Below are 27,553 nucleotides of genomic sequence, written 5' to 3' on the forward strand. Positions count from 1 at the left end.
GCAGCCTCCTGAATGTTCCTTTAGCGCTTGTTTTTCTCTTTCAGCTGCAGCGCTGTGGCTCCGCAAGCAAAGCCTAGGTGCCCGAACAGCCACCACGGCAGCAGAGAGCAACCAGCAGAAAAGCTGATCATCGACCGATCCAGCAAATGTGTGTGTGCACGCGCACGTGTGCAGAGGAAGGAGTGGTGTGCCTATTTGCGTGTGCATGCATCTGTTTACACTCTTATGATTCTGAACACTGCCTGGGCTGGAGAGGTACCTGTAGCAGCTTCAGACACCAGGTTAGAGGTCAGGGCTGTAATTTTCAGCCACCACCAGTCCCTGCCTTGTCTAAACAGAAAAGTAGGGCCCTAGCTGGGATTCCAGCATCTGCCCCTTCCCCAGCCCTTCTTCCCTCCCTCCTCACATCAGACTGAGGAACAGGAGGGCAACATTTCTGGCTCTTCTCCAGAGCGTGGGATTCTAGAGGCGGCCAGAGCCTTGCTGAGTTCCTCCTGACCCTGGACACAGTCCCCTGGCCTGGTTTCTTTCTTTTTTTAAAATTCCCTGTCATTGGGTCCTCCAGACCCTTCCTCAGGCATCTAGGACAAAGCACAAGGCTGTGGACAGATCTGTAAACTTGTCATCATACAGAAGCACACCAGTACCCATGTGCTCAGTACTGTAGACAGAGCCTAGGAAGGAAGTGCATCCACCGTGTGGGGCTGCCAACCTAAGGTTAGAAATAATAACCCAGTGCTCACTGCTCCTTCCCTAGAAGCTGAGAACCAGCCTCAGGGCTGACCATGGAGACCCAGGGCCTCCACCAAGAGGAGGCCAGGTTCCTGGCCCCTTTGGCCACACTCCAGAGCACCACAGTGCTGCCACTGAGGTCAGCTGACACCCATCCAGGGGAGCCCTTCTAGTCTGCTCTGCAGGCTGCCATGTTAGACCTGCCAGGAGCTGGATGCCAAGGACCCAGGCAGATGGACTGGGATGGGGACTGCCAGGCACAGTTGGTTAAGATCTAAGTAGAGAGCCCACCCAGCACACCAATCAGCACACCAGTCAACACACCAGAAGCTGCAGGCGGGAGGCTTGACCCAGAGAAGTAAAGTCCTTACATTCCAGGAGTGGTCTGTGCCTCCCACCCCAAACTCCCACTGTTGAAGGCCTGTGTTGAGAAAAATAATAGAAAGAAGGACTAGTCAATTGCAGCAAGTCTTTCTTCCACCCTGTGGCCTGCACTTGAGCCACAAAGTATGAATGTGTGTGTGTGTGTGCATGTGTGTATGTGTGTGAGTGCACTCATAGCTGAGAGGCCAATTCCTCTGGATTTTTATTTTCACATGTAAAATTAAGCTGGCCTCTGGGCCTTCTCCTCTACCTCCCTGTGACCTTCCCCAGCCTTCTAGCTGTTAACTCCCTGGGCCCCAGCCTTGTCCCTCACTGTCCTCTATCCTGGGGTCAGACCCTGGGCTCAGGCCCGTCCCCGTCAGCTGTCCAGCACGAGGTTTGCTCAGCCAGAGAGCTGCCTCTGGAATCCAATTGTTATATGTATGTCACCCTCACTAGAACTGTCCTGTAATCCTGTGGCAGAGCAGGGCATGGGTGATAGCGTGTATTCGAAGCCTTTCCCTATGCCCCAGCCAAAAGGAAAGAGAACTGGGGATTGTTGCCAGAAGGGGACTAGAGCAAGCCTGGAAGGGCTGCTCTGAGAAACTGAGAAAGCCAGAGGGCTGGGGGCCAAGTCAGTATTTATTTAGCAGCACCTTCAAATATCAGGATGAGCCCCCTCTCCTGCCTGTTTGGTATAATAAGTTGGCCAGACCATATACCCCTATTTCATCACCCCTGGTATGCTGGCCCATTCCCAGTGGAATAGAGGTGTCTACTCCAGAAGCTGGGCAGAGTGGGGTGAAGAAAGGGTGCATTGGGTGGTCTGGAGCTGGCTTTGTGCCTCCCCTCTCCTGGCCCAGGTGTCCCTGGGGACTGTTGTAGAGCGTTGCCCCAAATCCTGATCCAAGGGCCAGAATGGGGAAGAAATAGTCACAGGCAAAATGCACTTTATATAGAGATTTCTATTGCTGGGAAAGTGTGTTTCTCCCACAGTTTGTGAACATTCACTTGTTTCATAAATGTCTGATCCTGTCTGAGCAAAACTGTGCTGTTGTCAATTTTGTGGGAGATCCGAGGACTTAGAGTAATGCTGACCCTGAGCGAAGCCTCAAGCCAGACTATCTTGGTTCTGCTGGAACCAGGAGCCTCTCACTCCTCCTTGGAGGTGGCAGGGAGGTGGGGTTGGGGAGAGAGAGAGGTAGGAGGAGACTTCTCGGTGAGCAGTTGGAGCACCAGATCTTTGTCAGAGTTGGGGGGGGAGGTGTGTGTCAATCAGCCAGGATGGCATGGAGACTCCAGGCCCAGGATGAGGTTCCTGAGTTCTCTCTGCGTTGGCCAGCCTTTGGTCTGCTTAAATCCCCCAGGCTGGGGACCAGTCAGGCCCTCTTCCATCCTTTACTTCAACTCTACCACTTAAGCCAAATCTGTGTGCTGCAGAAGGGATGCACGCCCTCTGGCTTTGGTTAGGTGGTCGAGATTTGCCCACAGCCAAGACCAGGGCATGGAAGCTGATTGTCTCATGCCATCTGACCAGAGTGGTCCTCTCTGTGCAGTGTTCATGGGCTTTCTTGTGACCACTGGAAGTGAGAACATTAGCCCACATGCCAACTTCCTATGGGGTGGGGCTCAGGCAAGGACCAAGCATATCACAAGCTGCCCTGCATAGAGCGAGAAGGGGAAAAGGGAGGAGCTTGACTCTGGGACTCGTTTCATTCTTGGCTCTGCTTTGATGCCCCTGATCGCCCTCTTCCCTCTCTCCCTTCTGGCATCTATCTAATGTGGCCTTTGTTCCTGAGCAAAATGTTCTGAAAGTTGGAGTTTTCCTACACACACACACACACACACACACACACACACACACACCCCTAACCTGAGTTACCCCTAGTTGAGACAAACACACACTGTAAGGAACAATTATTAGCTGCGATGGTAAGATTGCTTTCCTGGGAGGAAAAGCCAGGCCATCATAGCAGTAGGTGGTTACTATTTGGGCACAGTGAAAAGAGTCTGGGCCAAGAGAGCAGGAAAGGTAAAGTGGCCGTTCCTCTGGGCCTGGAGCAGGGAAACCAAGGCCTTTGGCTCCATGCATGGGGTATCTGTTCTTGGGGCTGGAGCTGGGGGTTTGCTGAGGGGCTGGTGCCTGCAGCTCTTCTGGGTGCTACATTGAAGGAAAAGTGGGTGGTTAACCAGTTGGCAATCCAGGTTTGTAAATAGGGTTCCACAAGCTGTGAAACAGTTTGCTCTGTCCCTTCTTCAGGAGGGGTGAAGGACAGGACCTGTCTGGTTGTCTGGAGTGGCCAGAGAAGCCATTGAGGTTTGGCTAGCAGCTCTATGACCCACCAAAGCTGGGGCCCTGGCCTTGGCCAGCAGCCTGCATGTCCAGCAATCCATGCTCTGTGAAAGAGCTTATAGAACTAGCCTTAGGGGAGATAAGACCACGAAGAAATAAATCACAGCCTAAACCTAACATGGATAGAGGTGCTGGAAGGAGCAACAACAACAACAACAACAAAAAAAAACACCAAAAGAATTAAAAGAAGGTAATGGGGCCTGGGGGCAGGGGGGTGGGGGTGGGGGAGTGGGAAGGGCGGTAAAAGGAAAGGCCCAGAGTCTTAGAATGTGAGAAGCCATGCCTGGCCATCATTGCTCAGTGATTGAGTGTTAACCTATGAACCAGGAAGTCACAGTTTGATTACCAGTCAGGGCACATGCTTATGTTGCTAGTTCGATCCCCACTTAGGGGCATGCAGGAGGCAGCTGATAATTGATTCTCCCGCATCATTGACGTTTCTCTCTCCCTCTCCCATCCTCTCTGAAATCAATAAAAAATATATTTTAAAAAAAGGATATGATAAGCCAGCTATGGGATGTCTGTGGGTACAAAAGAGAGATGCTCTACAGGAACTACAGTTGAGATGTTGAGAAAAGGAAAAATCTGGGAAAGTCTGGACATGGAAAAGGAGAAGCTGAGAGGCAGAAGCCAAGAGGAAGGGTTTAGTTCACCATTAGTAGCTGCTTGGGGCTGAAATGGGGCTTGGGTCAATCTTTAGAGAGAAGACTCTAGGTAGAGTCCTTAGGAGGGTCTCCTTAAGGTAAGGGGACAGGATGGGGTGTGACCTGAACCCCAACAGGAGATGGGCTCTTTTCAGCCTCTGTAACAATACATTGATATTACGTTTCAACCCCAGAACAACCATGTGAGGAATCACTATTGTTCCCATTCCCAGATGAAAAAAGCAAACCTTAGGATTGTTAAGTCGCTAATGCAAGACCACATCACCTATTCACTTGGGGGAGTCAGACTACAAACCTGTCTGTTCTAGGAGCGCACTCCGGACACATTCTCACCCTTGTCATCTTCTACTGCCCGCCTTTCCAGTCCGCCTTATTTGGCTGCTGCAGGGGGCCAAGTGGGGCCCTGGGTCTCTGGTCCCCCAATTAGTTACCCGATACCAGGGCGCTATGCCCACCCCTTCCTACTAGCAGAGCCTGAAAAGGCGCGGGACCAGGGCGCTTTGCTGAAGGGGCAGGAGACAGAGAAGTCCGTGTGTGATTTAGAGTGAAACTGGGCCAAGTCCTGGGGGCTGCGGGGACCACGACTTCAGCACCATGGAGAGCGCGAGTGGGCGGGGCCCGGGCGGGGCCGGGCGGGGCCGGGCGCACAAGACCCCCCCAGCAGAGCCGGGGGCGCGCGGCGGCAGCGCTCCCGCCAGTCCGGAGAGGGGGGGGGTGGCCCCCGGAACCGCGCTCTGCCCGCGCTGGTGCCGGGCCGCAGGGGTCCAGCCCGAGCCCCGCCGCCGCCGCCGCCGCCGCGGCCTCTCGCCGCGCCCCCTCCTCCTTCCTCTCCGCTGCCTCCGCCGCCGCCGCCGCCGCCGCCGCCTCCGCGCCGTGCGCCGCCCGGATGGCCAGGGCTGCGGCGGGGAATGGCGGAGCGCGAGAGCGGCGGCCCGAGCGGGGGGGCCGCGACCCCGTCTGCCGCCTCCCCATTCCTGGGGCTCCACATCGCGTCGCCGCCCAATTTCAGGTGAGAATCCCTGGCCTCTGCGCCCCGCCCTTCCGCCGAGACTGATCTGCCCCGACTCACCACCCGCCACCCCACCCCGCTCCGCCCCCAGCGCACACACACACCCCGGAGCTCCGGGAAGAAGAGGGCGGCCTGGGGATGGGGTCTCTTCCCCGGAAAGAGCTCCCAGAACCCCCTCAGCCTCAAGTCCAGACTTATAGCCGCTGCCTCCGTGGTGCAGCCAGCTCCCTCCGCCATTCCAGGTCCGAGGCTAGAGATTCTGAGCTGAAATCGGAGGAGGGGGCGCGGAGGTTGCCTTCTCCCCCACTTTGTGGCCTGGGATCTGGTTGAGATCTCAGAGGAGGCGGGTAGGCTTGCATGTGTCCAGTCCGAAGCCTGCCTGCCATACAGATGGGAGCAGACTGGGTGTCCCGCGGGACCAGTTTCTTGAGGCAACGGAACACCTTGGTGCTGGAAGGAGGGAGTAGGCCCCTCCCCCAGCCCTGCCTGGCCAGGGCCTCTGTGGATGTGGACAAGCACCGCCTTTGACAGTTGTGTGCAGGTGCAGAAGGCTCAGTCTTAGCCCAGAGATCCTAGGCCCAGCTGCGGGAGGGGGAGCCTGGGATGATGGCCCAGGTACAGCCAGGGGCTTTGGGGGAAGGGGATCCCGCTGAAGTAAGTACCCAGGACCCTGATCTGTGCTCCCCGTCATCCCACTTCCTGCCCCCTCTTTGGCGTTAGGCAATTGGAAGTGGATTTCAGAGAAGTGGACAGTGAGTGTTGTGGGGAAGGGCTGATGTGCCTTCTCCATAATCCTGGCCTTCGTTGTAGAGGAGGATGAGGAGGTATCACTGCTCCAGAGTCTAGGAGGAAAAGGAGGCCTAGACATACCCCATTTTTCCATCTGATGAGCTGATGCCTTTCCCTCCCCTGGGGCTCCCACCCCAGCCAGGCCCCAGCTGGGCTCTGGCACCAGCCCCTTTTCCAACCAGGGACTTGCTGGCTGCCTGGCCCTCAGGTGGGCAGGGACCCTTGTGGGTTTCTAATGGCATCATCAGGACTGGAAACCCCCCCTGAGGCCCTGAGCTGAGCGAGGGGGGACCAGCGGGAGGGGACCAGATGGAGGAGGCCAGGCCTAAAGGCTCGAGGGATGAGTGCCTCAGGGTAACAAGGCTGAGGTCTGAGACTGACTCCACCTGGCAGGACACACGCTGCCTCTGGACAAGCACTGCCCTCCTACCTGAAGGCCCCCCTGCCGTGAGTGGGAGTACAGTGGGCTTAGGGGGACCTGGGTTCAAATCCTAGCTCCACCTCTTTCTTGCTGCAACCTGGGCAGGTGTTTGTCCTCCTTGAGCCAGTGCTTAACAAGTGTCAGGCCTTCCTTCGTACTAGCGGGCACTTAGCTCCTTTCTGTTCAGTTTCCCAGTGTCAGCTATTTAGCTCTCATAGCCACCCTGGGCTCCATCTACCCATTCCCTACACGAGATCCACCCTGGGGATCCATCTACCCATTCCCTACACGAGAAGGCTGAGATTCAGGGAGGCAGGAGGCTTGCCCAAGGACTCCGAGGAAGTCAGAGCCTGAGGCTGACCTGGATCCAGGTCTGTGGGTTCAATCCACTCTACCTCCAGGCTCACCTCTGGCCCAGAGCACAGCTTTCCTCAGCTGCCTCCTGGTCCCCAGGTGACAGCGCTGTCTATTGCTCCCTGCCCCTGCAGGCAGGTGATCATGGACACTGTAAGGAGAAGAGTGACAAGGTGGATGCCAGCCAGGGGGTGTGTCCAGTCCCTGCCAAGTTGGGCAAGGGTAGCAGCACGTCAAGGCGGGGGCATGGGCTGGCCCTCCAGGACATCATGGCCTGGCTGTGGAGATGAGGCTGGCTTGTGGGAATAATCAGAGCCGTGTCCCCAGCCCCATGTGGCCTGCCCTGTTGGCTCTAGCAGTCCCCGCGGCACTGTCCCTTCCCCAGCCTCTCGGGTCCCTTAGCCTCACTCGGGTTAACCCTGGATGGTTACTGCTCTCTGGGGGATCTTTGGGGAGTCGTGGATCCAGCTGGCCTGGGTTTGAGTCCTGGCTTAACCTTCTTACCTGTGTGCCTCGAGGCTGGGCACCTAACCCTCTGAGTCTCGGCTTCTGCTCCCCGGTGCCGGCTTTGGTGTCTGCACAGGGCCATCCTAAGACTTGGATGAGAGAACACATGTTGACAGTTTCAAGAACTGTGGAGAGCTGCAGTCTCTCAGAGCTGTTGTTGCTTATTATTATTATTATTATTATTATTATTATTATTATTATCTGGTGTGTGCACATGTGCTCCCAACACCGCTGTCAGCTTCCAGAAGGCATAAGGAGTCAGTGCCTAACCTTTGATTCACCCAATGCCCAGCACAGAGCAGGTGCTCAATGATGCTTTATTGGTTTCTTACTTGATTAAGGATAAAGTTGGGCTGAAACTGGTTTGGCTTAGTGGATAGAGTGTCGGTCTGCGGACTGAAAGGTCCCGGGTTCGATTCTGGTCAAGGGCATGTACATTGGTTGCGGGCACATCCCCAGTAGGGGGTGTGCAGGAGACAGCTGGTTGATGTTTCTCTCTCATCAATGTTTCTAGCTCTCTATCCCTCTCCCTTCCGCTGTAAAAAAATCAATAAAATATTATTAAAAAAAAAAAAAAAAAGGAGAGAGTTGCTGGCACCTCTGAGGCACTCCTTTGCGCTCCTTTGCCTGGGCACCATTCTGAGCACTGGGCACAAGAGCACTCCCACCCGAGCCACACGTTATCCCCACTTTGCAATGGAAGACACCGAGGCATACAGAAGTGGGGTAACACCTGGCTGATGTGGCTCAGTGGTTGAGTGTTGACCTATGAACCGGGAGGTCACAGTTTGATTCCCAGTCAGGGCATATGCCTGGTTTGTGGGTTGGATCCCCAGTGTGGGGCGTGCAGGAGGCAGCCGATCAATGATTCTTTCTCATCGTTGATATTCCTATCTCTCTCTCCCTCTCCTTTCCTCTCTGAAATCAATAATATATATATATATATTTTTTTTTTTTTTTTTGAAGTGGGGTAAGTGGCAGAGCTGGGGTTTAAACCAGACAGTCTGATTTGAGAGCCACCCTGAAGAGAGAGCTCCCTGGAGTGTTGATAGAAAGTTGGTGGTGGGAGGGCGGTCAGCATGCTGTAGACCCGGAAGGGTGGGAAGTTCATTGCAGTTGGTGTAATTAAACATGTGGGGTTTCTTCTGAGTATAAATTCTCCAACCAGTTACTAGTAGCTGCCTGTGAACATGAGGTAGGAGGAGAGATTTGTACTTACTGTACATACTGCTGTGTTATTTCACTTATTTTTACAAAAAATATCGTAACCTATTTTTACAACAAATTGTGTAACTTACACAATAATTTTAAAACAAAAGAGATATCTGTCCATGACAGGCATATTTCATATTATTGCACTTCACAAATATTGTTTTTTTTACAAATTGGGGGCAAAACCCCAGCAGCAAAAAGATTATGACCTTCTGAAGGCTGAAATGATGGTTAGCATTTTTAGCAATAAAGTCTTTTTCATTAAGTTATATACATTGGTGTGTGTTTTTTAAACATAACGCTATTGCACACTTAATAGACTACATTATAGTGTAAGCATAACTTTTTAAAATATATTTTAAAAGATGCTTGGAAAGTGAAGTGAGCAGCCTGCCCTGGGTTTATAGGATGAAAGACGTTAGAGATCAGCTCATCCAACCAACTCCTCCCCTTTGACCTCGGAGGAGACAGGAGCTGAGTGGCTTCCCGAGAACACACAGCGAGTTAGTGGCAGAGCTGGGACGATAGCCTCCTGACTCCTTGGATGGTGGTGCTCTTACCCCAACACAGTGCCTCAGGGATGAGAGGAGGCCACCGGAAGGTGCAGGGGGCTCCTTACTTATCTCTTCACAAGGGGACACACTTGGCTGGTGCTCGGTTCACTCAACATATATTCACCCTTTGCCAGGCTCCCCAGAGAGTCCCTCTGGAGGCAGGCATGGCCTGGTCATCATGCAGGCGGTGGTGTCAGACAGATGGACAAGGCCTTCCTAGACAGGCTGTTAGGGGTGGATGGCTAAGGTGAGGGGCCTGGGGGTCAGCAGGTCAGGATAGGGTCCTCTCAGCTCAGGCCTTGTGGGCATCACCCAAGAGGAGGAGGGGTGAAAAGGGAGGGGATAGCCTGGGCCCAAGACCAGAGAGAGTAGGTAGGGTGTCTGCCATCCAGGCTGGCACGAGTGTGGAGAGCAGGGAATGCAGAACTCGAAGGCCATGGCCGAAACTGGTATGGCTCAGTGGATAGAGCGTCAGCCTGCCTACTGAAAAGTCCCGGGTTCGATTCCGGTCAAGGGCATGTACCTTGGTTGCAGGCACATCTCCAGAAGGGGGCGTGCAAGAGGCAGCTGATCGATGACTCATTGATGTTTCTAACTCTCTACTCTGTATCTCTCTCCCTTCCTCTCTGTGAAAAATCAATAAAATATATTTATATTTAAAAAAAAAAAAAAGGGAGGGGCGAAACCGGTTTGGCTCAGTGGTAGAGCATCGGTCTGCGGACTGAAAGGTCCCAGGTTCAATTCCGGTCAAGGGCATGTTCATTGGTTGTGGGCACATCCCCGGTAGAGGGTGTGTAAGAGGCAGCTGGTCAATGTTTCTCTCTTCTCGACGTTTCTAGCTCTCTATCTCTCTCCCTTCTTCTCTTTAAAAAATAAAAAATCAATAAAATATATATTTTTTTAAAAAGAGCTCGAAGGCCATGGAGGGACCTGGCCTGTTCACTGAGGGGAAGATCGTCCCAGCTGCTGGGTGGAGAGTGGACGGGGAAGCAGGGCACTGCTGGCCATCCCGCTGGCGAGGAAGGATGGGAGAGGGTGTGAGGAAGGTGTGGAGGGATCTGGTGTGAGGAGGGGGAGAGGCAGAGGTCCTGGTTGTTTCTGAGTGCCTCGGGGATATGGTGCCCAAAGGGAAAGGTTTGGTGAGCAGGGAGGTGAAATTGTTATTAGACCCGCTGCATTCTAGGTCGGTGGTCATTAGGGGATGGAGGATTCAGGTAGGCAGCTGGTTTGGGGTTTGGGTCTGGGTCCGGAGAGGATTGGGCTGAGTCCAGAGACCGTGAGAGTCTCATTTTAGTGGGAGAGATGGCCACCGATGCTCAGAGAGGACATCGCTACCCAGGCCCCAGAGCACCTCACCACCACGTTCCTGCTCATGTTGCTTCCTGTGAGTGATTCATCGCGGGAAACCATACGGCACGCGCTCTGGCTTTTTGCTCACCATATTGGTTGCCTTTTTCCACATTAATACACAGGCTTCATAACGTCCACCCAAAAGGCTTCGTAATGCTCCTTCCACTGGGTGGGCACGGTTTAACCAGCCCTGGTGCTGGTTATTGTTGTTGTTTTCTGTGGTTTGCTGGTAAGAGGAATACAATGCTGGGTATGAGGTTTTCCACGTGTGGGGTTGTCTTCTCAGGGGAGTTTCCCAAAAGTCAGATTCCAGCCGAAGCCGGTTTGGCTCAGTGGATAGAGTGTCGGTCTGCGGACTGAAAGGTCCCAGGTTCGATTCTGGTCAAGGGCATGTACATTGGTTGCAGGTACATCCTCAGTGGGGGATGTGCAAGAGGCAGCTGGTCGATGTTTCTCTCTCATCAATGTTTCTGACTCTCTATCTCTCTCCCTTCCTCTCTGTAAAAAATCAATAAAATATATTTTTTTTTAAAAAAAGTCAGACCCAGGGTCCTTGCTGCATAAGGGCACCAAGGAGTTTAATCAGATCAGACACAGGGTAACCGCAAGTAGTGGTTGTTGCTTGGGTTTGGTTTCTTGGGTTGGGTTCGGTTTCCACTGGAGATGACCCCATGTGGACGTGGTTGGGAAGGGAATTCCAGATCAGAGGAACAAGCCCAGCCCCACCTGTGTCCACCCAGAGCTGGGGGTGGTGGGGAGAAGGTTCTGAGGGTGCAGCTGGGCCTGGCTCGCCCCCACCACGCCGGTTCAGCCAGTCCTGCCTTCTCAGAGGTCTACACATCCTACCCCGACTCTGATGTGGGTGGGCACGCGGGAAGTTGAGTTGAAAGGAGAACTGACTTAGAGATTTCTAAGGGGGAAAATCTAGAAAGACCTGGGGACTCCAGAGGTTCATTCACTCGGCACCATTTATTAAGTACCGGTTAGGCACCACACATGGTTCATCAAGAGAGACATGATCCCAACCACCTCTAAGGAGAGCCCACCGGAGTCTATAGATATATATATATATTATATATTTAAAAAAAAAAAAAAAAAGGTGAAGTTATAGTGACTGGGAATACCCAGCAGGAGGGACTGAGAGGACAGTAGCAGGGCTCTTTGGCCTGGTCAGGGAGGTTGAGAAGACGTTGAGGGAGCCAGTGGGCCAGGAGTCTAGAGCTCGGAGTTGGAGACATGGCGTACGGGGAGGGGTTGGGTGATCTAGGCTACAGGGCAGAGCAGGCCACTGCTGAGCCTTCAGGCCTCTGGTGAGAATTTTGGCCCCTTTGCCTAAGGGACAGGGGAAGCTATTCGAGGATCCTGACCTGGGGAGGGGTGACAAGAATACATTTGCCTTTCAGATGTTGGTTTGGGTTGCCCAGGGGAGACTGGCCTGTAGGGGAGTTAGACGGGAATGAGCAGCCCATCCACAGGTGTCCTGAGAGCGGCTGTGGCTCGGCTGTGAGCCACGGCACTCAGAAGGCAGAGGGAGGCTGGGCCCTGGGACCACCCATGCTCTCTGTCCAGAGAGGGGCCCATGCGTGGGGCACCATGGCCAGGACCCAAGGCCACTCAGCTGGCAGCATCCTCACCTTGCTCCAGCAGAGCCACGAGCAGGAAGACAAGAATGGCCTCCAGAAAGCCCAATTGCTGGCTTAGCTTTGACCTTGCTCAGCTGGAGCCTCAGCACTTCACCATGTAGCTCGTACTTTGCACACGGTTTCTAACTCGGCCTGCTAGTGGGTCGAAACAGCAGACTAGAAAGGGCTGGGGCTGCGGCGGGGGAAAAGAGGATAACAGTGTGGTGTGACTGACTGCACACCGCAAGGGAAAAGGCCATGAAATAAACATCAGAACACAAAAGGCATGTTCAGGCCAGAGCTCGGCTCCGGGAGGGTGGGAGTGTGGAGAATGGCATGTGCAGAATGCGGGGAGGAGCCAGCTGGGTGAGAAGGCAGGACCTGGCCCTGGACTAGGGTAAGGTCAACGCAAAGAGCGGGGCTCAAGTATAAAGACAGATCCCAGGTCCGGGCAGTCTCGAGAGACCAAACTCATGACACAGAGCCACCAAGGTCAATATGGATGAGACCTCGGGGAATGTCTCTTGCTGTGTGGCTGAGCGAAGGGACACCGCTGAGTCTCCAGGCATAGAGGCCAGGGATGGAGACCTGCAGGGGGCGTGTGGTTCAGCTTGAGGCCGGCTCCTGGGGCTCAGGGCTCAGGTTTCCATGGGGATGGTGGATAGTGGGATGCAAAGGAAACCTCCCTCCTTCTTCCCTTCCTCTGCTCGCTCCTCCCCTCCATTTTTTCTTTCCCCCTTCCTGCCCACAGTGGCCTTCCTTGAGCCTGGAGGAGCTTTCCCTCCACAAAGGGCTTCCTGAAAGACGCGGGGCCTGGGAGAGCAGGAGAAAAGGCTAGGGCCAGGGTGGGTGAGGGTGGGGGTGGAGATGGATGGCTTGCAAAGGGGGCTCCTAGACCAGTCCATCCTTGATCTTTGGTCCTAGCACTGCAATTCACAAACACTCTGCTCTGTGAATCCTCGCCAGCACCCTGGAGGTGGGTGGGCAGGTGTGGGCGGCCCCATTGACCTACAACGCCTTATGTCTGAGCCTAGAGTCCCCATCTGGAAAAATGGGCAAAATAAACCCTCTCCCAAGGTTGTAGTGAGGACTGAGGGAGAGGCAGGGCACAGTTGGCTTCTGCTCGGGAGATGGAGCCGCTGCTCCTCAGCAGTGGAGTCGGGATTTGATCTCAGGCGTCCGGCCTCCAAGCCTGATAAGGGTGACCGTTCTACCATCCCGCCTGACTTAGGAGAGAAAAGAAAGATAGGGAGCTCCTTTAACCCTCCTGATGGAGCTGGGGATCAAGCGCAGGTGCTCTTGATCCCCAGGTCACCTCTGTTTTCTCCTCTGTAAAGGAGGAAACAGCCGAAACCGGTTTGGCTCAGTTGTAGAGCGTAGGTCTGCGGACTGAAAGGTCCCAGGTTCAATTCTGATCAAGGGCATGTACATTGGTTGCGGGCACATCCCCAGTAGGGGGTGTGCAAGAGGCAGCTGGTCGATGTTTCTCTCTCATCTCTCTCATCGGCGTTTCTAGCTCTCTCTCTCCCTTCCTCTCTGTAAGGGGGGGGAAAAAATATATATATATATATATATATATATATATATATATATATATATATATATATATATATATAAAGATTTTTCTAAAAAAAAAAAAAAAAAAAAAAAAAGGAGGAAACAGCTGTCCCTGCCCGGTCAGGAAGTGGGAATATCAGCGGCCTGAGGGTGCGGAGATGAGCTGGGGAGCAAGCTAAGGAAGTCATTGACAAGCATCTAGCAGGCTTGTGCCTAGTGTATGCAGGAGGACCTCAGGGGCATGTAGTCATCACCTGCTGGGACTGAGGGGGGATGTGAGCTCCACCCACCTCTGAGGGCAGACACTCCACCCCACTGTCTTGAGCCCACACACCTACCACAGGCAAGAGGATGAGACCAGTGAGTGTGGCCTGGAGGGCTGTAAGGCACTAGCAGGGCAGGGGGGAAGCAGGGGCTTTCTGAGGAGCGGCTTACTGAGTCTTCTCCCAGCAAGCGCAGGTGAGAGCCTGCCATGTGCTCCATACAAGCTCTACCTTAGACCTGGGGAGGCAGCCGCAGGGGGCACAGAGGAGCTGGAGACCTAGATGCCAGGCCACGGAATCTGCTGCCAGCAGGGCCCCTGGATGGAGGGCAGAGGGTGGTGTTTCAGGCAGCTTGGCCAGACAGTGGTAGGTGTGGTGGAGTGGTGCAGGCTTGGGGAGACTGACTGATGCGGGCAGGCCCGTGGGGGGTCTGCAGAGGCAGGAGCTGGGCCAGGGCTGGGCAGTGAGGGAGAGGAGTAGATGAATGCAGAGGTCACCAGCAGAGCGGGAAGAATCTGAGGGCATCTCAGGGTTTCCTGATGACTGGCCGAGTCCCAGGGGCGCCTTCTCGCCCGGGGATTGTATATTAATTGTTTATTTAGTGCCAGCCACCCGGGTTTCAGGACCAGCGTCACCACCCTGTGCTAGCCAGCCTGGCTGGACAGAGCTGCTCTGGCTTGTAGGCTGCACAGTTCTCCCCAGCCTACTGCCACTCCCACACCTTCCCTACCCTCGGGCCTCAGATTAGAGAAGCCCCCCCCCCCCCCCCCCCCCCCGGTCCCAATTCCTCTCCCCTTCCCTCCAGGGGCCTTCCAGCTTCTGCTTATGTCACTCTGCTCATTACCTCCCAGGCCACCCTCCCACACAGGGTCTGCCCTCTCCCTGGCTGTGGAGCCTTCGTGCCCATAGGCACTCCCTGGGTGCTGCAAGGACAGAGCCTTAGTCAGGGGCAGGGTTCTCTGCACTCAGTAGGAGACAGAGCTGCCCGGTCAGCCCTGTCTGTGTACCGCCTGGGCCTACAGAAACCTCTCTGTTGTGGTGTGGGGCTGAGCATGTAGCTATGGGGCATCCATTCACGGAGCATTTCAGAGGACCCCACCCCCACCCCCATCTGGTCATCAGGCGCCCTGAGTGTGGCGCTGGCCCTTTAAAGCAGATCAGGGGCTGGCGTGTGGGGGTAAACCGCCCAGATTTCTGTGATCTGCTTACAAGCCTGGGCCAGGGAGGGGGGCCGCTCCAGCCCCCCTGGCAGGGGCATTGGAAGGGCAGGTGGAGCGGGTAGCATTGATTGCAGTAACCTGATCCCTCGGGGAGGCGGCAGCGACAGCGGCATTGGGCATCGGCATCGCAGGGGAGGAAGCTGCCTGCAGCTGAGGGCTGGGCCTGGAAGAGCTGGGCTGGGGCCTGGGTCTGCGGGCCGCTGTCTCGTCTCCCGGCCCATGTATTTTTAATGAGCTCTCCAGGCTTCTGCAGCGGGCAGCATGCGGAAAGGCAGGCCCAGGCCTGTGGCCCCAGCCCTGCCCTCAGCCCTGGCCCCCCAACCCTTCTGGGCATGAGAGGGCGGTCCTGGGGCCCCGAAGCCCCCTGGCCGGGCAGGGCTCTCCATGCAGCTCTTCCTGAAGATGGATTCAAGCCCAGACAATGACAGCTGGTTGGAGGATCAGTGGGAGCACTGGTAGGGGAGTGGGGGCTCGGGGGAGGGGGAGGTTTGGGGGTGGGGGGCAGCTCCGTGGAGCTCTGAGTCTCTGCTTGGGGCTGACTGAGGTGAGAGGCAGAGGGCTTGGGCCTCCGAGGCTCCCCTGGGGGCTGGGCCACCACCTCTCCCGGGTGACCTTGGACTGTGGGTCTCTCTCTCTCTCTATGTCTCAGTCTCTTGGTCTTATTTGGGAAAAGGCTCAGAATTGTTCCCAACTTTCCCCACAGAATTCTCCAAAACGTCCCACTCACACCAAAAACCTGGTGGAGCCTAGAGCTGGGGCAGGTGGGTAAGCAGAGAGAGGGGGCACGGGGCTGGCCTGGGGCAGAGGGTTCTAGCCCAGCCAGCTAATGTCCTGGTGCTGGGGTGCACTGCCTCCTGAGCTCAGCACCCCTCCAGCCCCAGTTCTTTGACCCCATCTGGGTAGCCCGTTCAGGGTCCATATCTGGGCAAAGTGATTTTGTGGTTGAAGAGAGGAGACTAGGAACATAGACTGGCGACCTCGTCTGTCCTGGAATGGGTGGGAGCGACCCACAGGGACTCCAGGTCGCCCTTCCTCGCTCTGTGACTCAAGCGGCATGCGGCTTCCCAGCTGGGGGAATGGCGCATCCGCTGGGGCTGGGGAGTGGCCTCTGCCGGCGCTGGGGGTTCTGTTGCTGCAGGGATTGGGCAGGGAGCCCCTGACTCCAGGCAAGCATCCCTCGGAGTCTCTTCTCAGCTCTTCACATTCTCCGTGGGTGAACTTGGCCTTGGCACCTGCCTTGACCCTGGGAGGCATTTCTCTGGCAGAGCTGAGACTGAGCAGCTGGGCCTTCCAGGCACCGCTTCTGGTTTGGCAGCAGGGTGGACAGCACCCAGCCGGGAGGAGCAGGGGTAACCCGGAGTCTCCCCTTCCACTGCCACCCCAGGAAGACTGCCTTTTGGCATGAGCCCCAAACCCTTTCCCTGCCTGGTGGTTACCCCTTGCATTGGCACCGGAGGACTCCAAGTCCCGTCCTCCGGGGACTGTGATCTGCCTCCGAGGGGCTGCCGCCTGGAGGATGTACCGGGGAGACATCAGAGGGCTGAGCGGTCCCCCTGGGTTGTAACTCCGGCTTCCTGTCCCCCCACCAGGCTCACCCATGATATCAGCCTGGAGGAGTTTGAGGATGAAGACCTCTCCGAGATCACCGATGAGTGCGGCATCAGTCTGCAGTGCAAAGACGCCCTGTCCTTACGGGTAAGGGTGGGCTCCCAGGAGCCCAAGTGGGGTGGCAGGATGGGTAGGGACAGGGTGGAGGGCACCCCTACATCTACTAAGGGGCTTTCAGGGTCTCCATGGCACCCTCATTCATGAAACAGCATACAGGAAGCATCCAGTACAACGCTTGGCACATCTTGGGCCTCCATCCGAATTTTTGTTCTCTTTTTGGCCTGGAGTTAAGGCAGGAGGTAGCTCTTTCACGTGCCCACATGAAGGGGGAGGGCAGCAGGTCTTGCGGTCTAGGACAGTAACAGTTAGGGCCTTAGTTAGGGGAACGCTCAGAAAGACCCTAAACCCTGTGGGGAGTGGCCTTGGCAGAGGGCCTGAGGCAGAGCAGGGTGGAGTCAGGGCTCCGCAGTGCTGGGGCAGGAGGAGGGAGCCACGCGCTCCCTCTGCTGCCCTTGCACCAAACCACACCCCATGGCCTCACAGTCCCAAAGGCCCGTTTGGAGGGTTAACCCAGCATTGCTGCTGTGTTTGTCATAGGATAGATGGCTCACTCTGTCCCTAAAGTTCTGAATCCCGCCAGGAGGTCCTCAGTGTCTGGGGCACCTGGATCAGATGGAGATCTCCTGTATCTTTTCAGAATCGAGAGAAGGAACCACTAGTCAGGAAATGGAAGGCAAAGCATGGGGCAGAGTCCAGAGCTTCTCTCCGCCCCCAGGAGGGTGGCTGGCCAAGTAGACATGGTGCTAGGAGAGTGGTCAGCAAAGGAGAGTTGGGATGGGGTTCCTATCTCTGGGTTGACCTCCTATTTTCCCAAGAGATTCTGTAAGCCTGCCAGGAAAGAAGAAACCAAGTGAGTGGGGAAGGATAACCTTCAAGTACCTGTACCCCAACCCTCCACCCTCTGGCCACGCTAGGAAGGGCTGGAGGCAGAGGTCACTTATTCTGGCAGGGCTTGGGGAATGGTCCTAAGGCCCTGACATAGTTTCTCTAAGGTCATACACCTATTCTCTTCCCGAAATGCCTACTCTGCCAATGTGCACAGGCAGAGCCTTGCAGAGGGTGGTCCTGCAAACAGCGAGGGCCCTAAGTTATACCCCGAGGAGCCTGAGAAAGCTCCAAAGGGCTTTCACACCTCTCTGGGAATCTGGGAGGCAGTTTAACTGGTGAGGGAACTGGAGGGTCAGGAAACCTGTCCAGGGTGCCAGGGAGTTAGTGGAAGAGCTGGAACTAGAATAGGACTCGGAACTCTCAAGGTTAGACTGGCCTGAGGGAGAATCTCAGGTTGGAGGGGCCAAGGCCTGTGGACAGGAGGGTGGGGTGTGCCAGTGCCTGGGCAGGTGCCCGCAGGCGCCCCTCCCTTTCAGCATCCCTCTTCCAGCCGCACTCAGATCCTCGGGTCTGCACTGCGGCCCTTCCGTAAAATCCCTTGCCTGAGACTCTTTTCCCAATTTCCCTCACTGCCCGCTCCAAATACTAACCCCTTCCCCATCCCTTATGCGGCACCAACTCCTAGGCGACCCTTCCTCCCCATGGCAACAGCGGTGACCTCACTCTGGGCTCCGCTTACTAGCCGGGTGAGGTCACGGGGCTGTTGCCAAGGGAACGGGAGGGTGCGAAGAGTCCGGAAGCGGGGGACCGCGGGGAAGGGAGAGGTGTGGGCTGTCAAAGGCTGCGGCTGGAGTAGGGGGGTGTGTGAGGGGGGGAAGCGGCCTCCAGCATCCTGGCGGGTGGCGGGAGGGCGCGGCCCCCTCCCCCTGAGCTCCGGCCCCTCTCCCTCTCCCCCCTCTTCGCGGCCGCGGAATGGACTCGCCCGGGAGGGGGCGGGGCACGGCGGCCTCGGCCACGCCCCCGCCCCGGCCTGGCCCCGCCCCCTGACACCCCTCCGTCTGCGCCGGGAAGCCCCCGCGTGCCGGGCTGCTGTCGGGGGGCGGCGGCTGCGCGGGGAGCCGGCTGCAGGCCGAGATGCTGCAGATGGACCTGATCGACGCGGCGGGGGACACTCCCGGCGCCGAGGACGACGAGGAGGAGGACGAGGAGGAGCGCGCGGCGCGGCGTCCGGGAGCGGGGCCGCCCGAAGCCGAGCCTCGCCAGGAGCCGGCGCCCCGCGGCCAGGGCCAGGGCCAGGGCCAGGGCCAGGGCGGCGGGGACACGTACCGACCCAAGCGGCCCACCACGCTCAACCTCTTCCCGCAGGTGCCGCGGTCTCAGGTGAGGCGCGGGCGGCACGGGGCGGGGCTGAAGGGGCGGCTCCCGGGGTCGGCCCCGGGAGGTGGGCGCGCGGGGAGGCGCTGAGCAGGAGCTTGCGGGTCTGGTGTGAGACTTTCCAAGGCTTTGGGGGGCGGGGGGGAGGCCAGGTCCCTGGGGAAGTGGTCTTGGGGGCAGGTAAGATCATTCGAGGGGGAGGAGGCGTGAAGGCCTCGAGCAGCGCTCGGATCTGAGCAAGGAGAGGAGAGGAGCGGGGCATTAAGAGAAGTGGGCTTGAGGGTTGCCGGGGTTTGGGGCTTGGGGCCTCAGGCAGTGGCAGGGTTTCCTGCTTAGGGTATGGGGTTCCTGGTAAGGTGGACAGGAAGCAGGGCCTGGAGAAAGGGGCATAGGAAGTGGCCGGTGTGGTGAGAGGCCATGAGAAACTGTAAGAGTTGGGGACGGGGAGCTCAGAGGCAGCTGGGAATTCCCAGAAGGCAGGAGGAGAAATGGGAGGTGGAGCAGCTCGGCTGAGTGGGGGGCCTCGGGCCCCTGGGCTGGGTGGCTGGATGCCAAGGAGGGTTGAATAGGGTGGGGGAGAGTGGCTGTGGCCCTTTGTCTCCCAGGCCCAGTGAGGAGGGGTACGGAGGAGCTGGGGGGGGGGGGGGCCGTTGGTGGAGAGTGCAGGGGCTGCTGGGAGAGGATCGGTTCCTTTCCCAGAATCCTCAGGGGTGGATTTGGCAGCCAAATTCATGAATGTGAGGGCCTGTGAGGATGTTCCCAGGGAAGGGGGCCTGAGGTGTGTGGAGGGAGCCGTGCATGCAGGCCTTGTGAGGGGGCTCCTGGGGCAGAGACTGTGGCACGGGCAGCTCAGCAGATCCAGCAGGAAGGGCCCCTGACAGCCACATCTGTCATCCCTCAGTCATGTGCTCCTGGGGGGCTGATGGAACCGTGTTGTGGATTCATCATTTGGATGATTCATCCCCAGTCCGCAGGCCAGCTGCTGGGAGACCCTTCCTTGTGCTCTTTTCAGGCTCTGCAGCCGCCTCTGCCCCTTCCCTAGGCCAAAGCGTCCTGAGCTTCAGGGCACTTGGGTTGGACGTGAAAGTCTTCATGTTACCTAATCCCCAGTGTCTGGAACTGGGGGTCTGACTCTGTGCCCAGATGGCTCCTGCTTCTCCCCCTCTTCCTCCCCCATTCACCAGCACACATGTCGGCCTTCACCTCTTTTGTGGAGGCTGATAACAGCATCTCCCTAAGGCTTGGCCAGCTTCCTGAGCCAGGAGGAAGGGCTGGCTAGAGCCAGGAGGCCTGGCTGGGCGGACTGGGACTCGCCGCCCGTCCTGCCTACTCCAGAGAGGGTTTGGGGTGAGGCCCTGGACAAGTAGTGGGGGTAGGGTGCAGCAAATGGCCTAGGGATGGCCTGATGGGGGGCAGGGCCAGGGCCTTCTGTGCCGGGCACTGCTGACTGCTTCTGTCACAAGGGCCTTTTGTTTCCTGCACAGGACACGCTGAATAATAATTCTCTGGGCAAGAAGCACAGTTGGCAGGATCGGGTGTCTCGATCATCCTCACCCCTGAAGACAGGTAAGTCAGTACCCTTCCCCTTACCTGGATCCCTACCTGCCCTCACCCAGTCCCCATGCAGAGGGCAAACCCAATAGTCTCCAGCTTATGAGTAGGGGTAAACTGCCTATGCCACAGCTGTGAGTGGGCCCATCTGAGGTCAATTGTGGCCCGAGTGAGAGGGCTGGCTCCTGCATAACATGCTGAGTAGAAGTGCTGAGTGTGGGGAGCAGGTAGCCCGGGAACCAAGGGTGAGGGCACCTGCCTTCAGCTCCAACCTGCCTGCTCTGCAGGGGAGCAGACGCCTACACACGAACACATCTGCCTGAGCGATGAGCTGCCACCCCAGAGCAGCCCCGCCCCCACCACAGACCGAGGCACCTCCACCGACAGCCCCTGCCGCCGCAGTGCTGCCACCCAGATGGCGCCTCCCAGTGTCCCTCAGGCTGCCCCACCCGGTGGCCGGGGCCACTCGCATCGAGACCGCATCCACTACCAGGCAGACGTGAGGCTGGAGGCCACTGAGGAGATCTACCTGACACCGGTGCAGAGGCCCCCCGACCCTGCAGAGCCCACCTCTGCCTTCTTGCCGCCGGCTGAGAGCCGGATGTCGGTCAGCTCCGATCCAGACCCCGCTGCCTACCCCTCAACAGCGGGGCGGCCGCACCCCTCCATCAGCGAGGAGGACGAGGGCTTCGACTGCTTGTCCTCCCCGGAGCGGGCTGAGCCACTGGGCGGAGGGTGGCGGGGGAGCCTGGGGGAGCCGCCGCCGCCCCCACGGGCCTCCCTGAGCTCGGACACCAGCGCGCTGTCCTACGACTCGGTCAAGTACACGCTGGTGGTGGACGAGCACGCACAGCTGGAGCTGGTGAGCCTGCGGCCGTGCTTCGGAGACTACAGCGACGAGAGCGACTCGGCCACTGTCTACGACAACTGCGCCTCTGCCTCCTCGCCCTACGAGTCGGCCATCGGGGAGGAGTATGAGGAGGCGCCGCGGCCGAGGCCCTCTGCCTGCCTCTCGGAGGACTCCACACCCGACGAGCCCGACGTCCACTTCTCCAAGAAGTTCCTCAACGTCTTCATGAGCGGCCGCTCTCGCTCCTCCAGTGAGTCTGCAGCGGGGGCCGCGGGGGGGCCTGGGTGGGAAGACCTGAGACAGGGGTGCTCCTGGGAGGAGGCCTCAGGCCCATCCAGTTCAAGGCATAAGCACTGGGAGCTCTCTACCTGCCCCTCAAAACTGGACCAGAGCTGGGACCTTCCCCCTCCAGCCAGTGCCCTTCACCCACAGGTGCGGAGTCCTTTGGGCTCTTCTCTTGTGTCATCAACGGGGAGGAGCAGGAGCAGACCCATCGGGCCATCTTCAGGTAAGAGCACAGAGCTGGGCTGGCCCAGCAGCCCCAGGCCACCCCTCCCTGCCTCTGCCACCATCTCATGGCCTAAACCCAACCCGCCACCGGCATTCATCCGCCCTCCCAGCCCCTGGGGACAGTGTCTGTCCTCTCGGAAGTATGAGCAGGGTGCTGGAGCCCATGTTCTCGGTGCCCTGTGGCCTTTGCTGCCAGAACGCAGGCGCAAGCACCCGATCTGCACGGGACCAGAGCCCAGGAGGGCGCCCCGCACCTGATACCTGACCCCACAGCAAACCCACAGCCTCCCTCCACTCCATATGCAAGTGCTTGCTTCCCGTCGCCTCGCACATGTTATCAGTGGGCTCCGGTCACTTCCTCCCATGGCCGACGCATATCTGATTGCCTTTGGTCTCCCCTAGGAGCTAGCACTGACAGGCTCTCAGACGCTTTTGCATACTTTGTTTATTGAACTAATGATGCCAGTGCAGCTCCCAGACCCGGAGCAGGGTGGGGCGAGATGGAAGGCCTGGCTGCAGAGGCCGGTGGTGGAGTCCTCACATGCCTTCTTTGGGAACAGGTTTGTGCCTCGCCATGAAGATGAACTTGAGCTGGAAGTGGACGACCCCCTGCTGGTGGAGCTCCAGGCCGAGGACTACTGGTATGAGGCCTACAACATGCGCACAGGGGCCCGGGGCATCTTTCCCGCCTACTACGCCATCGAGGTCACCAAGGAGCCTGAACAGATGGCAGGTAGTGTTCCTCTCCCCCTGCCTGGTGCCACGGGCCACACATCCCGCCTGCCCTGACTTGCTGTGGGGGAACCTGTGCTCCAGCTCTCAGCACTGGAGGGGGGGGAAGGGGGGGGCCAAGCAGAGGGGACCTTGGGGGTCAGTTTCACAACTGATTGACGTGAGCCCAGCCAGCGTGGGGCATATGTGGATTGTGGCACCCTCTGCTGGCTCTGCCATGCCTCACTTTCATGCTTGCTTTCCAGCCCTGACCAAAAACAGCGACTGGGTGGACCAGTTTCGGGTGAAGTTCCTGGGCTCCGTCCAGGTTCCCTACCACAAGGGCAATGACGTCCTCTGTGCCGCTATGCAAAAGGTAGCTGCTTCCTGCCCCCCCCCACCCCCAAGCAGGCGTCCACCCCCAGCCCAGTCCCCGTCCTCTCCTGGGAGAGGGACCCCCCCAGGCCTGATGCTCCTGTCCCTCACCACAGATCGCCACCACCCGCCGGCTCACCGTGCACTTTAACCCGCCCTCCAGCTGCGTCCTAGAGATCAGCGTGAGGGGCGTGAAGATCGGCGTCAAGGCTGATGACTCCCAGGAGGCCAAGGTGACCCCCACAGCCCCTTCCCCATCCCGGCTCTCCCTCCTCTGCCCCCTGCAGGCTGATGACCACCCTCTTCTACTCTTCCTCCTGCAGGGGAATAAATGTAGCCACTTTTTCCAGTTAAAAAACATCTCTTTCTGTGGATACCATCCAAAGAACAACAAGTAAGTGGGGAGGAGCAGAGGCTGAGCTGCCATCGGGGCAGGACAAGGGGCCATGAATGTGCCTGGAGGGGTCTGAACCCCCGTCCTGCCCAGACAGACTGCTGTCCTCCCACAGGTACTTTGGGTTTATCACTAAGCACCCCGCTGACCACCGGTTTGCCTGCCATGTCTTTGTGTCTGAAGAATCCACCAAAGTCTTGGCGGAATCTGTGGGGTACGTATGTGTGTGTCCTGCCAAGAGCCGTGCCCACCAGCCAGCCCAGGCCCAAGCCCAAGCCCTCAAGCACAATCCTCGTGCTCAGCCTCACCCTCAGCACCCTCCCACTCCCCGGCTCTGCACACCGCCTCCAGGTCACAGTGCAGGGACCTTGGGAGAGGCCTTGAGGAGTAGCTTCCAAGCATTTTAGCTGTTAGACCCTTTCGCCAATTGCAGTCTCATTTAGGAAACACAGTTTGTAGAGAACAGGGCCGAGCAGCCAGGAACCTGGAGCCACCCGGGGACCCTGAGGCTCCGGTTTGAGAACCTGGGGTAGGCTCCTGTTCCTCCCAGCCAGCGTGTGTCTCCTGCCTCCTAGGAGGGCGTTCCAGCAGTTCTACAAGCAGTTTGTGGAGTACACGTGCCCCACGGAAGACATCTACCTGGAGTAGCAGCGCTGCCTGCCCTCTGCATCCCTGGGGCCTCAGGCCAGTGCCAGGACAGCTGGCTGCTGACAGGACGTGGCACTGCTGGAGGAGGGGCACCCGCCGCCACCAGAGGGTGGGGGAGTGGAGGCCATCGGCCGAGGGTGGGAGGGTGGGGGTTACGGGGAGAGGCAAATGCAGTTTATTGTAATATAAGGGGTTAGATTTATCTATGGAGGACAGAGCTGGCTGCCCGGGGATTGGGTGGGGGCAGGGCTGGTCAGGCCTGTGGCCAGGAAGGATGTACAACCATGAGCAGAGGGTTCTGTCCCATCCTGGGCCACGCTTCCCCTGCCAGGGCCTCTGGCTCTCTTCTGCCTTGATGAAGCCCATGCCACCTGCAAGTGCCCACCCTGCCCCCAACTCCCAACCCCAACCAAAGGCCCTGAGCTCAGGCTGAGACCGGCACCTCCTAAGGACTTTCCGGTAAGGAAACGGCAGCGGGTGGAGGTGCATCCCTGTCCCCAGCTCTGTCACTTGTGTGGCCTCTGGCTGGCTCCACCTCCAACCCCGCTGGCATGCTGGCCCCCGCGGTTGTGGGGCCCCTCAAGGAAGGAGAGACCCACAGCAGGGCCCCACCCTGGCAGGAAAAGGCGGCTTCCCCCTGGCTCGGGCCAGCCCGGCCTCTTGGCTGCTTTGGCTGTAGCCCCATCTTGGTCCTGTCACCCTGGCCACAACTATTAAAGTGCCATTTCCTGTCTGGACTGCAGTGGGTGTATCTACTTGGACCCTGCCTGCCCATGCTCAGCTCATTCCCAACCAGGAAAGCCCAAGGCTTTACTGCACAGAATAGCTTTATAAGTGATTCCCGTCACCGGCGTGTGTCGAAGTAATACTCAGCCATGTCTGGTCCATCCCGCTTGCGCTGCTGGGCCCGGGAGAGGAGGGGCCGGGGCCCTCGAGGCCTTGGGTGCTTGGGTTGGATCCCATAGTCTAAAGAGAAACAAGAGGGTGTGGGTGGAGGGAGACTCTGGTTCTGAATCTGAAGTCACCCCTGAACAGGTGCTGCTTGAGAAAAGATGACCCTGAGGCTGGACCTGGATGCCCTCCCCTAGGGCGTGTCTCCTCAGGGAAGGGGATGCGGGATCCTACCATCCAGCAGGTCGGGCAGTGGCTGTGAGAGTTCCAGGGGGGCTGAAAGTTCCTCGAGAACAGATTGCTGAGGCCTGTGGGAGATGTTGGGGTGCTCAACGCTGGCCCCAAAGGCCACTATCGCCTCCCTGTGAAGCAGGGAGTAGTCCAGGCTAATAACACCAGCTTCTCCTCCTCTGTCATACTGCTCCCCACCTCCTAGGCCCCAGGCCCTGCTGAGCCCTGACCCTGTGCTCCTGAGAGTTACCTCAGCAGCGGGGGGAGGAGGAGGGAGAGGAGGCAGAGGCTTAGCCCGGCCCTGGAGAACAGAGCCATCTCCTGCTCGGTCCCGGATCCCGGCTTCTGCCGCCCCTCCCCCAGCAGACGGAACTGCTGCCAGCTCCCAGGGCCACCTCACAAAGGACATTAGTTCCGGGGCTGAGCGTCAGCACTAGCTCCTGACTAGGCCAGAAACCTCCACACTGAGGCTTTTCCTTGGCTTTTACTGACGACGGAGGTCAGTAGGTGCCAAATCACATCTTGTTCTAGTGCCATTGCCCAAGGCTTACGGGCATAGGCCTTAGAAGTCGGCTCTTAGTTCAAATCCCTACCTTGCCTCTTGCTAGGTGGACACGTCACTTATCCTCTGTGGGCCTCAGTTTCCTCATCTGTGAGGTAAAGCACATAATGTCTCCAAGGTCTGGCACACAGTAGGCCATCGGCAAAAGTCAGTCACTGAATCCTCATCTCCTAGAGCTCCTCCTTGCCTCCTGCTACCACCACCACCTCCACTGTCTCCCTCCAACAGCTCAGCCGTTCCAGGAAGCTCCTGCTGGCCAGCTAGGAGCCCAGAGCGGTCACTCGGCTTGGCTAGCTCCCCATAGCGTCAAACAGCCTGGCTCAGGGCCTCCACAGGCCCTGCCATCACCGCAGAGACTGGGCAGGGGGCAAGTTCAGGGGCAGAGGCTGGGGCCTGCTCCTCAAGTATAAGTTTCCAGAGGGACTACGGGATACCCAGCACTTGACATCTAGTGGGCGCTCAATAAAGATTTGTTGAATGAATAAATGCAATGCGACAGTGTGCTGGAGAATCTCTTCACAGCCTGTGGCTGAGTAGGGGACCCTGTCTTTGGTTCCAGTCGGCCCGTTCATGCGGGGCTGGCCTGGCTCACGCAGAAGCTCTGAACCCAAACGATGCTGGGGTGAACCACAAACTGGGCCCACCAAGACGGGTGGGATCAGAACCTGCGGCTGAGCTGGGGTCTGCACTTGGGAAACTCCGTTCCTTCTAAGACAGCAGATCCGCTGGCGGGTGCAACCCCTTCCTTCAGCTGCTGAGGTGCCTCATGCCCAGAGAGGTTTCCCAACCAGGCTCCTGGTCCAGCCCCCGCCGAGTCCGAGCAGCTCTGGAGTCTGCAGAACACCTACTCCCTGTGCTTGGAGCACACCCACCGACTACTCACTGACCACCACCTTTTCTGTGCCCTGAACACCAGTCTGCTTCCGTATCCGGTCCCCAGCAAAGCTCCCCTCTGCTGGGAACTGAGCTCCCCGACGCTCTAACTCCAAACCCCTTGTCCTTCACTCGCTTTGCCTCGAAGTTGCCACCTCTTCCTCTACCTACAACCAGTTCCAAGGCCTGCCTGGGCCACTCCTAACCCTATCGCCCTGCATGGCCTTAATTCAGCTCCATCAGTTCTAGGTCTCCACCAGCGATGTCACTGCCCCCATCTCTGTCTGTGCCTGCCAGCCCACCCTGCACCAACCAGCTTCCCCCTGCCTTCGAGGCAGGTCCATTTCTCACCTGGTACCTGACAGCCTGTTGGAGTTGGCCCTGACCTTCTCCAGCCTCAGCCCCTCTGTTCCCCCCACCTATTTCCCTCCGCCCCGGCTCTGGCTTCACACCACTCAACACCGTACACGCTATTCCACACCCAGGGCTCTTCCCCCGTCGGCCATCGGAAGACAGGTGGAGCTTTACCCGTTTAACAGCCGGCTTAAACACAGGCTTCCCTGACCAGTTAGCCTTCCCAGTCGTCAGCCTGAGCCGGAACGCACCCCAAGTCTAGACCACTTTTCACACACACTTGCACCTGCTGCAGCGACCCGCGTACTGCATGCATTTACATGCCAGTCTCCTCCACGCATTGCGGAGAGCTGGGGCAAGAACTGTGATGTACTCACTTCTGAACAAACTGCACAAAGCAGAGCCTGCTACAGAGCAAGTGCCCAGCAATCCTTGTTAGACATGAGGGAAGGCTGTGACAGGGCCTGGGGTTGGTGGCTTCTGAGGCACCAGGGAAAGCAGTCCGGGAAAGGCTGGCCCGGGTGCGGGGGGGGGGGGGGGGGTATCTTCACCTGGGAGTCTAGGAAGTGACGCATGACAGACACCGATGCAGACCAAGTTCTCGGAACCTAAGGGACCACCATCTGGCTAGAAACCAGCAGCACAGTGTGGCCTGTTTACAGGGAAAAGGGGGCAGGGCAGGGGGGCAGGAAAGGAAAAGACCAGGCAGAACCAGCACCCAGCTCCCCGAGCTGCTTTGGCTGCTGTTCCTTCCAGCCCAGC

General features: G+C 57.9%; 3 protein-coding genes across 6 annotated transcripts in view; 2 read left to right on the forward strand and 1 right to left on the reverse strand.

Annotated features, from left to right (window-relative positions):
• Positions 1–2,135, forward strand: part of CRY2 (cryptochrome circadian regulator 2) — a 30,377-nt gene extending 28,242 nt beyond the window's left edge. For all 3 annotated transcript variants that reach the window (XM_036426437.2, XM_036426439.2, XM_036426441.2), the window contains one exon: positions 45–2,135. The gene's annotated coding sequence lies outside the window, so the exon portion shown is untranslated. The remainder of the gene's footprint in view (positions 1–44) is intronic.
• A 2,714-nt stretch (positions 2,136–4,849) lies between these two features.
• Positions 4,850–24,617, forward strand: MAPK8IP1 (mitogen-activated protein kinase 8 interacting protein 1). Of its 2 annotated transcripts, none has more exons than XM_036426424.2 (12): positions 4,850–5,122; positions 16,561–16,666; positions 18,539–18,847; positions 20,326–20,407; positions 20,680–21,492; positions 21,675–21,750; positions 22,313–22,485; positions 22,730–22,839; positions 22,955–23,071; positions 23,162–23,232; positions 23,348–23,446; positions 23,808–24,617. In XM_036426424.2, exons 1-12 carry the CDS (start codon positions 5,022–5,024, stop codon positions 23,878–23,880), a joined length of 2,130 nt encoding a protein of 709 aa, XP_036282317.1. In that variant the 5' UTR covers positions 4,850–5,021; the 3' UTR covers positions 23,881–24,617. The 2 variants fall into 2 exon arrangements, with proteins under 2 accessions (XP_036282317.1, XP_036282319.1); XM_036426426.2 differs by lacking the exon at positions 4,850–5,122 and adding an exon at positions 14,958–15,426.
• On the reverse strand, positions 22,771–26,115 carry CUNH11orf94 (chromosome unknown C11orf94 homolog). Its single transcript, XM_036426446.2, is given in 5 exon segments — positions 22,771–24,846; positions 25,006–25,079; positions 25,253–25,328; positions 25,331–25,369; positions 25,372–26,115. Coding segments are annotated over 5 exon segments (351 nt in total). The 5' UTR covers positions 25,412–26,115; the 3' UTR covers positions 22,771–24,724.
• Between the last annotated feature and the right edge of the window lie 1,438 nt (positions 26,116–27,553).

This window comes from Pipistrellus kuhlii, unplaced genomic scaffold (genome assembly GCF_014108245.1).
Source record: "Pipistrellus kuhlii isolate mPipKuh1 unplaced genomic scaffold, mPipKuh1.p scaffold_m20_p_9, whole genome shotgun sequence".
Lineage (NCBI taxonomy): Eukaryota > Metazoa > Chordata > Mammalia > Chiroptera > Vespertilionidae > Pipistrellus > Pipistrellus kuhlii.

Excerpts from the sequence above, each read along its gene's own strand:
- MAPK8IP1 (XM_036426424.2), top strand. The coding sequence starts at position 5,022 with ATGGCGGAGCGCGAGAGCGGCGGCCCGAGCGGGGGGGCCGCGACCCCG. Across the intron at positions 20,408-20,679 it reads ATCCTCACCCCTGAAGACAG|GGGAGCAGACGCCTACACAC; the intron begins GTAAGTCAGTAC and ends CCTGCTCTGCAG. Across the intron at positions 22,840-22,954 it reads TCTGTGCCGCTATGCAAAAG|ATCGCCACCACCCGCCGGCT; the intron begins GTAGCTGCTTCC and ends CCCTCACCACAG.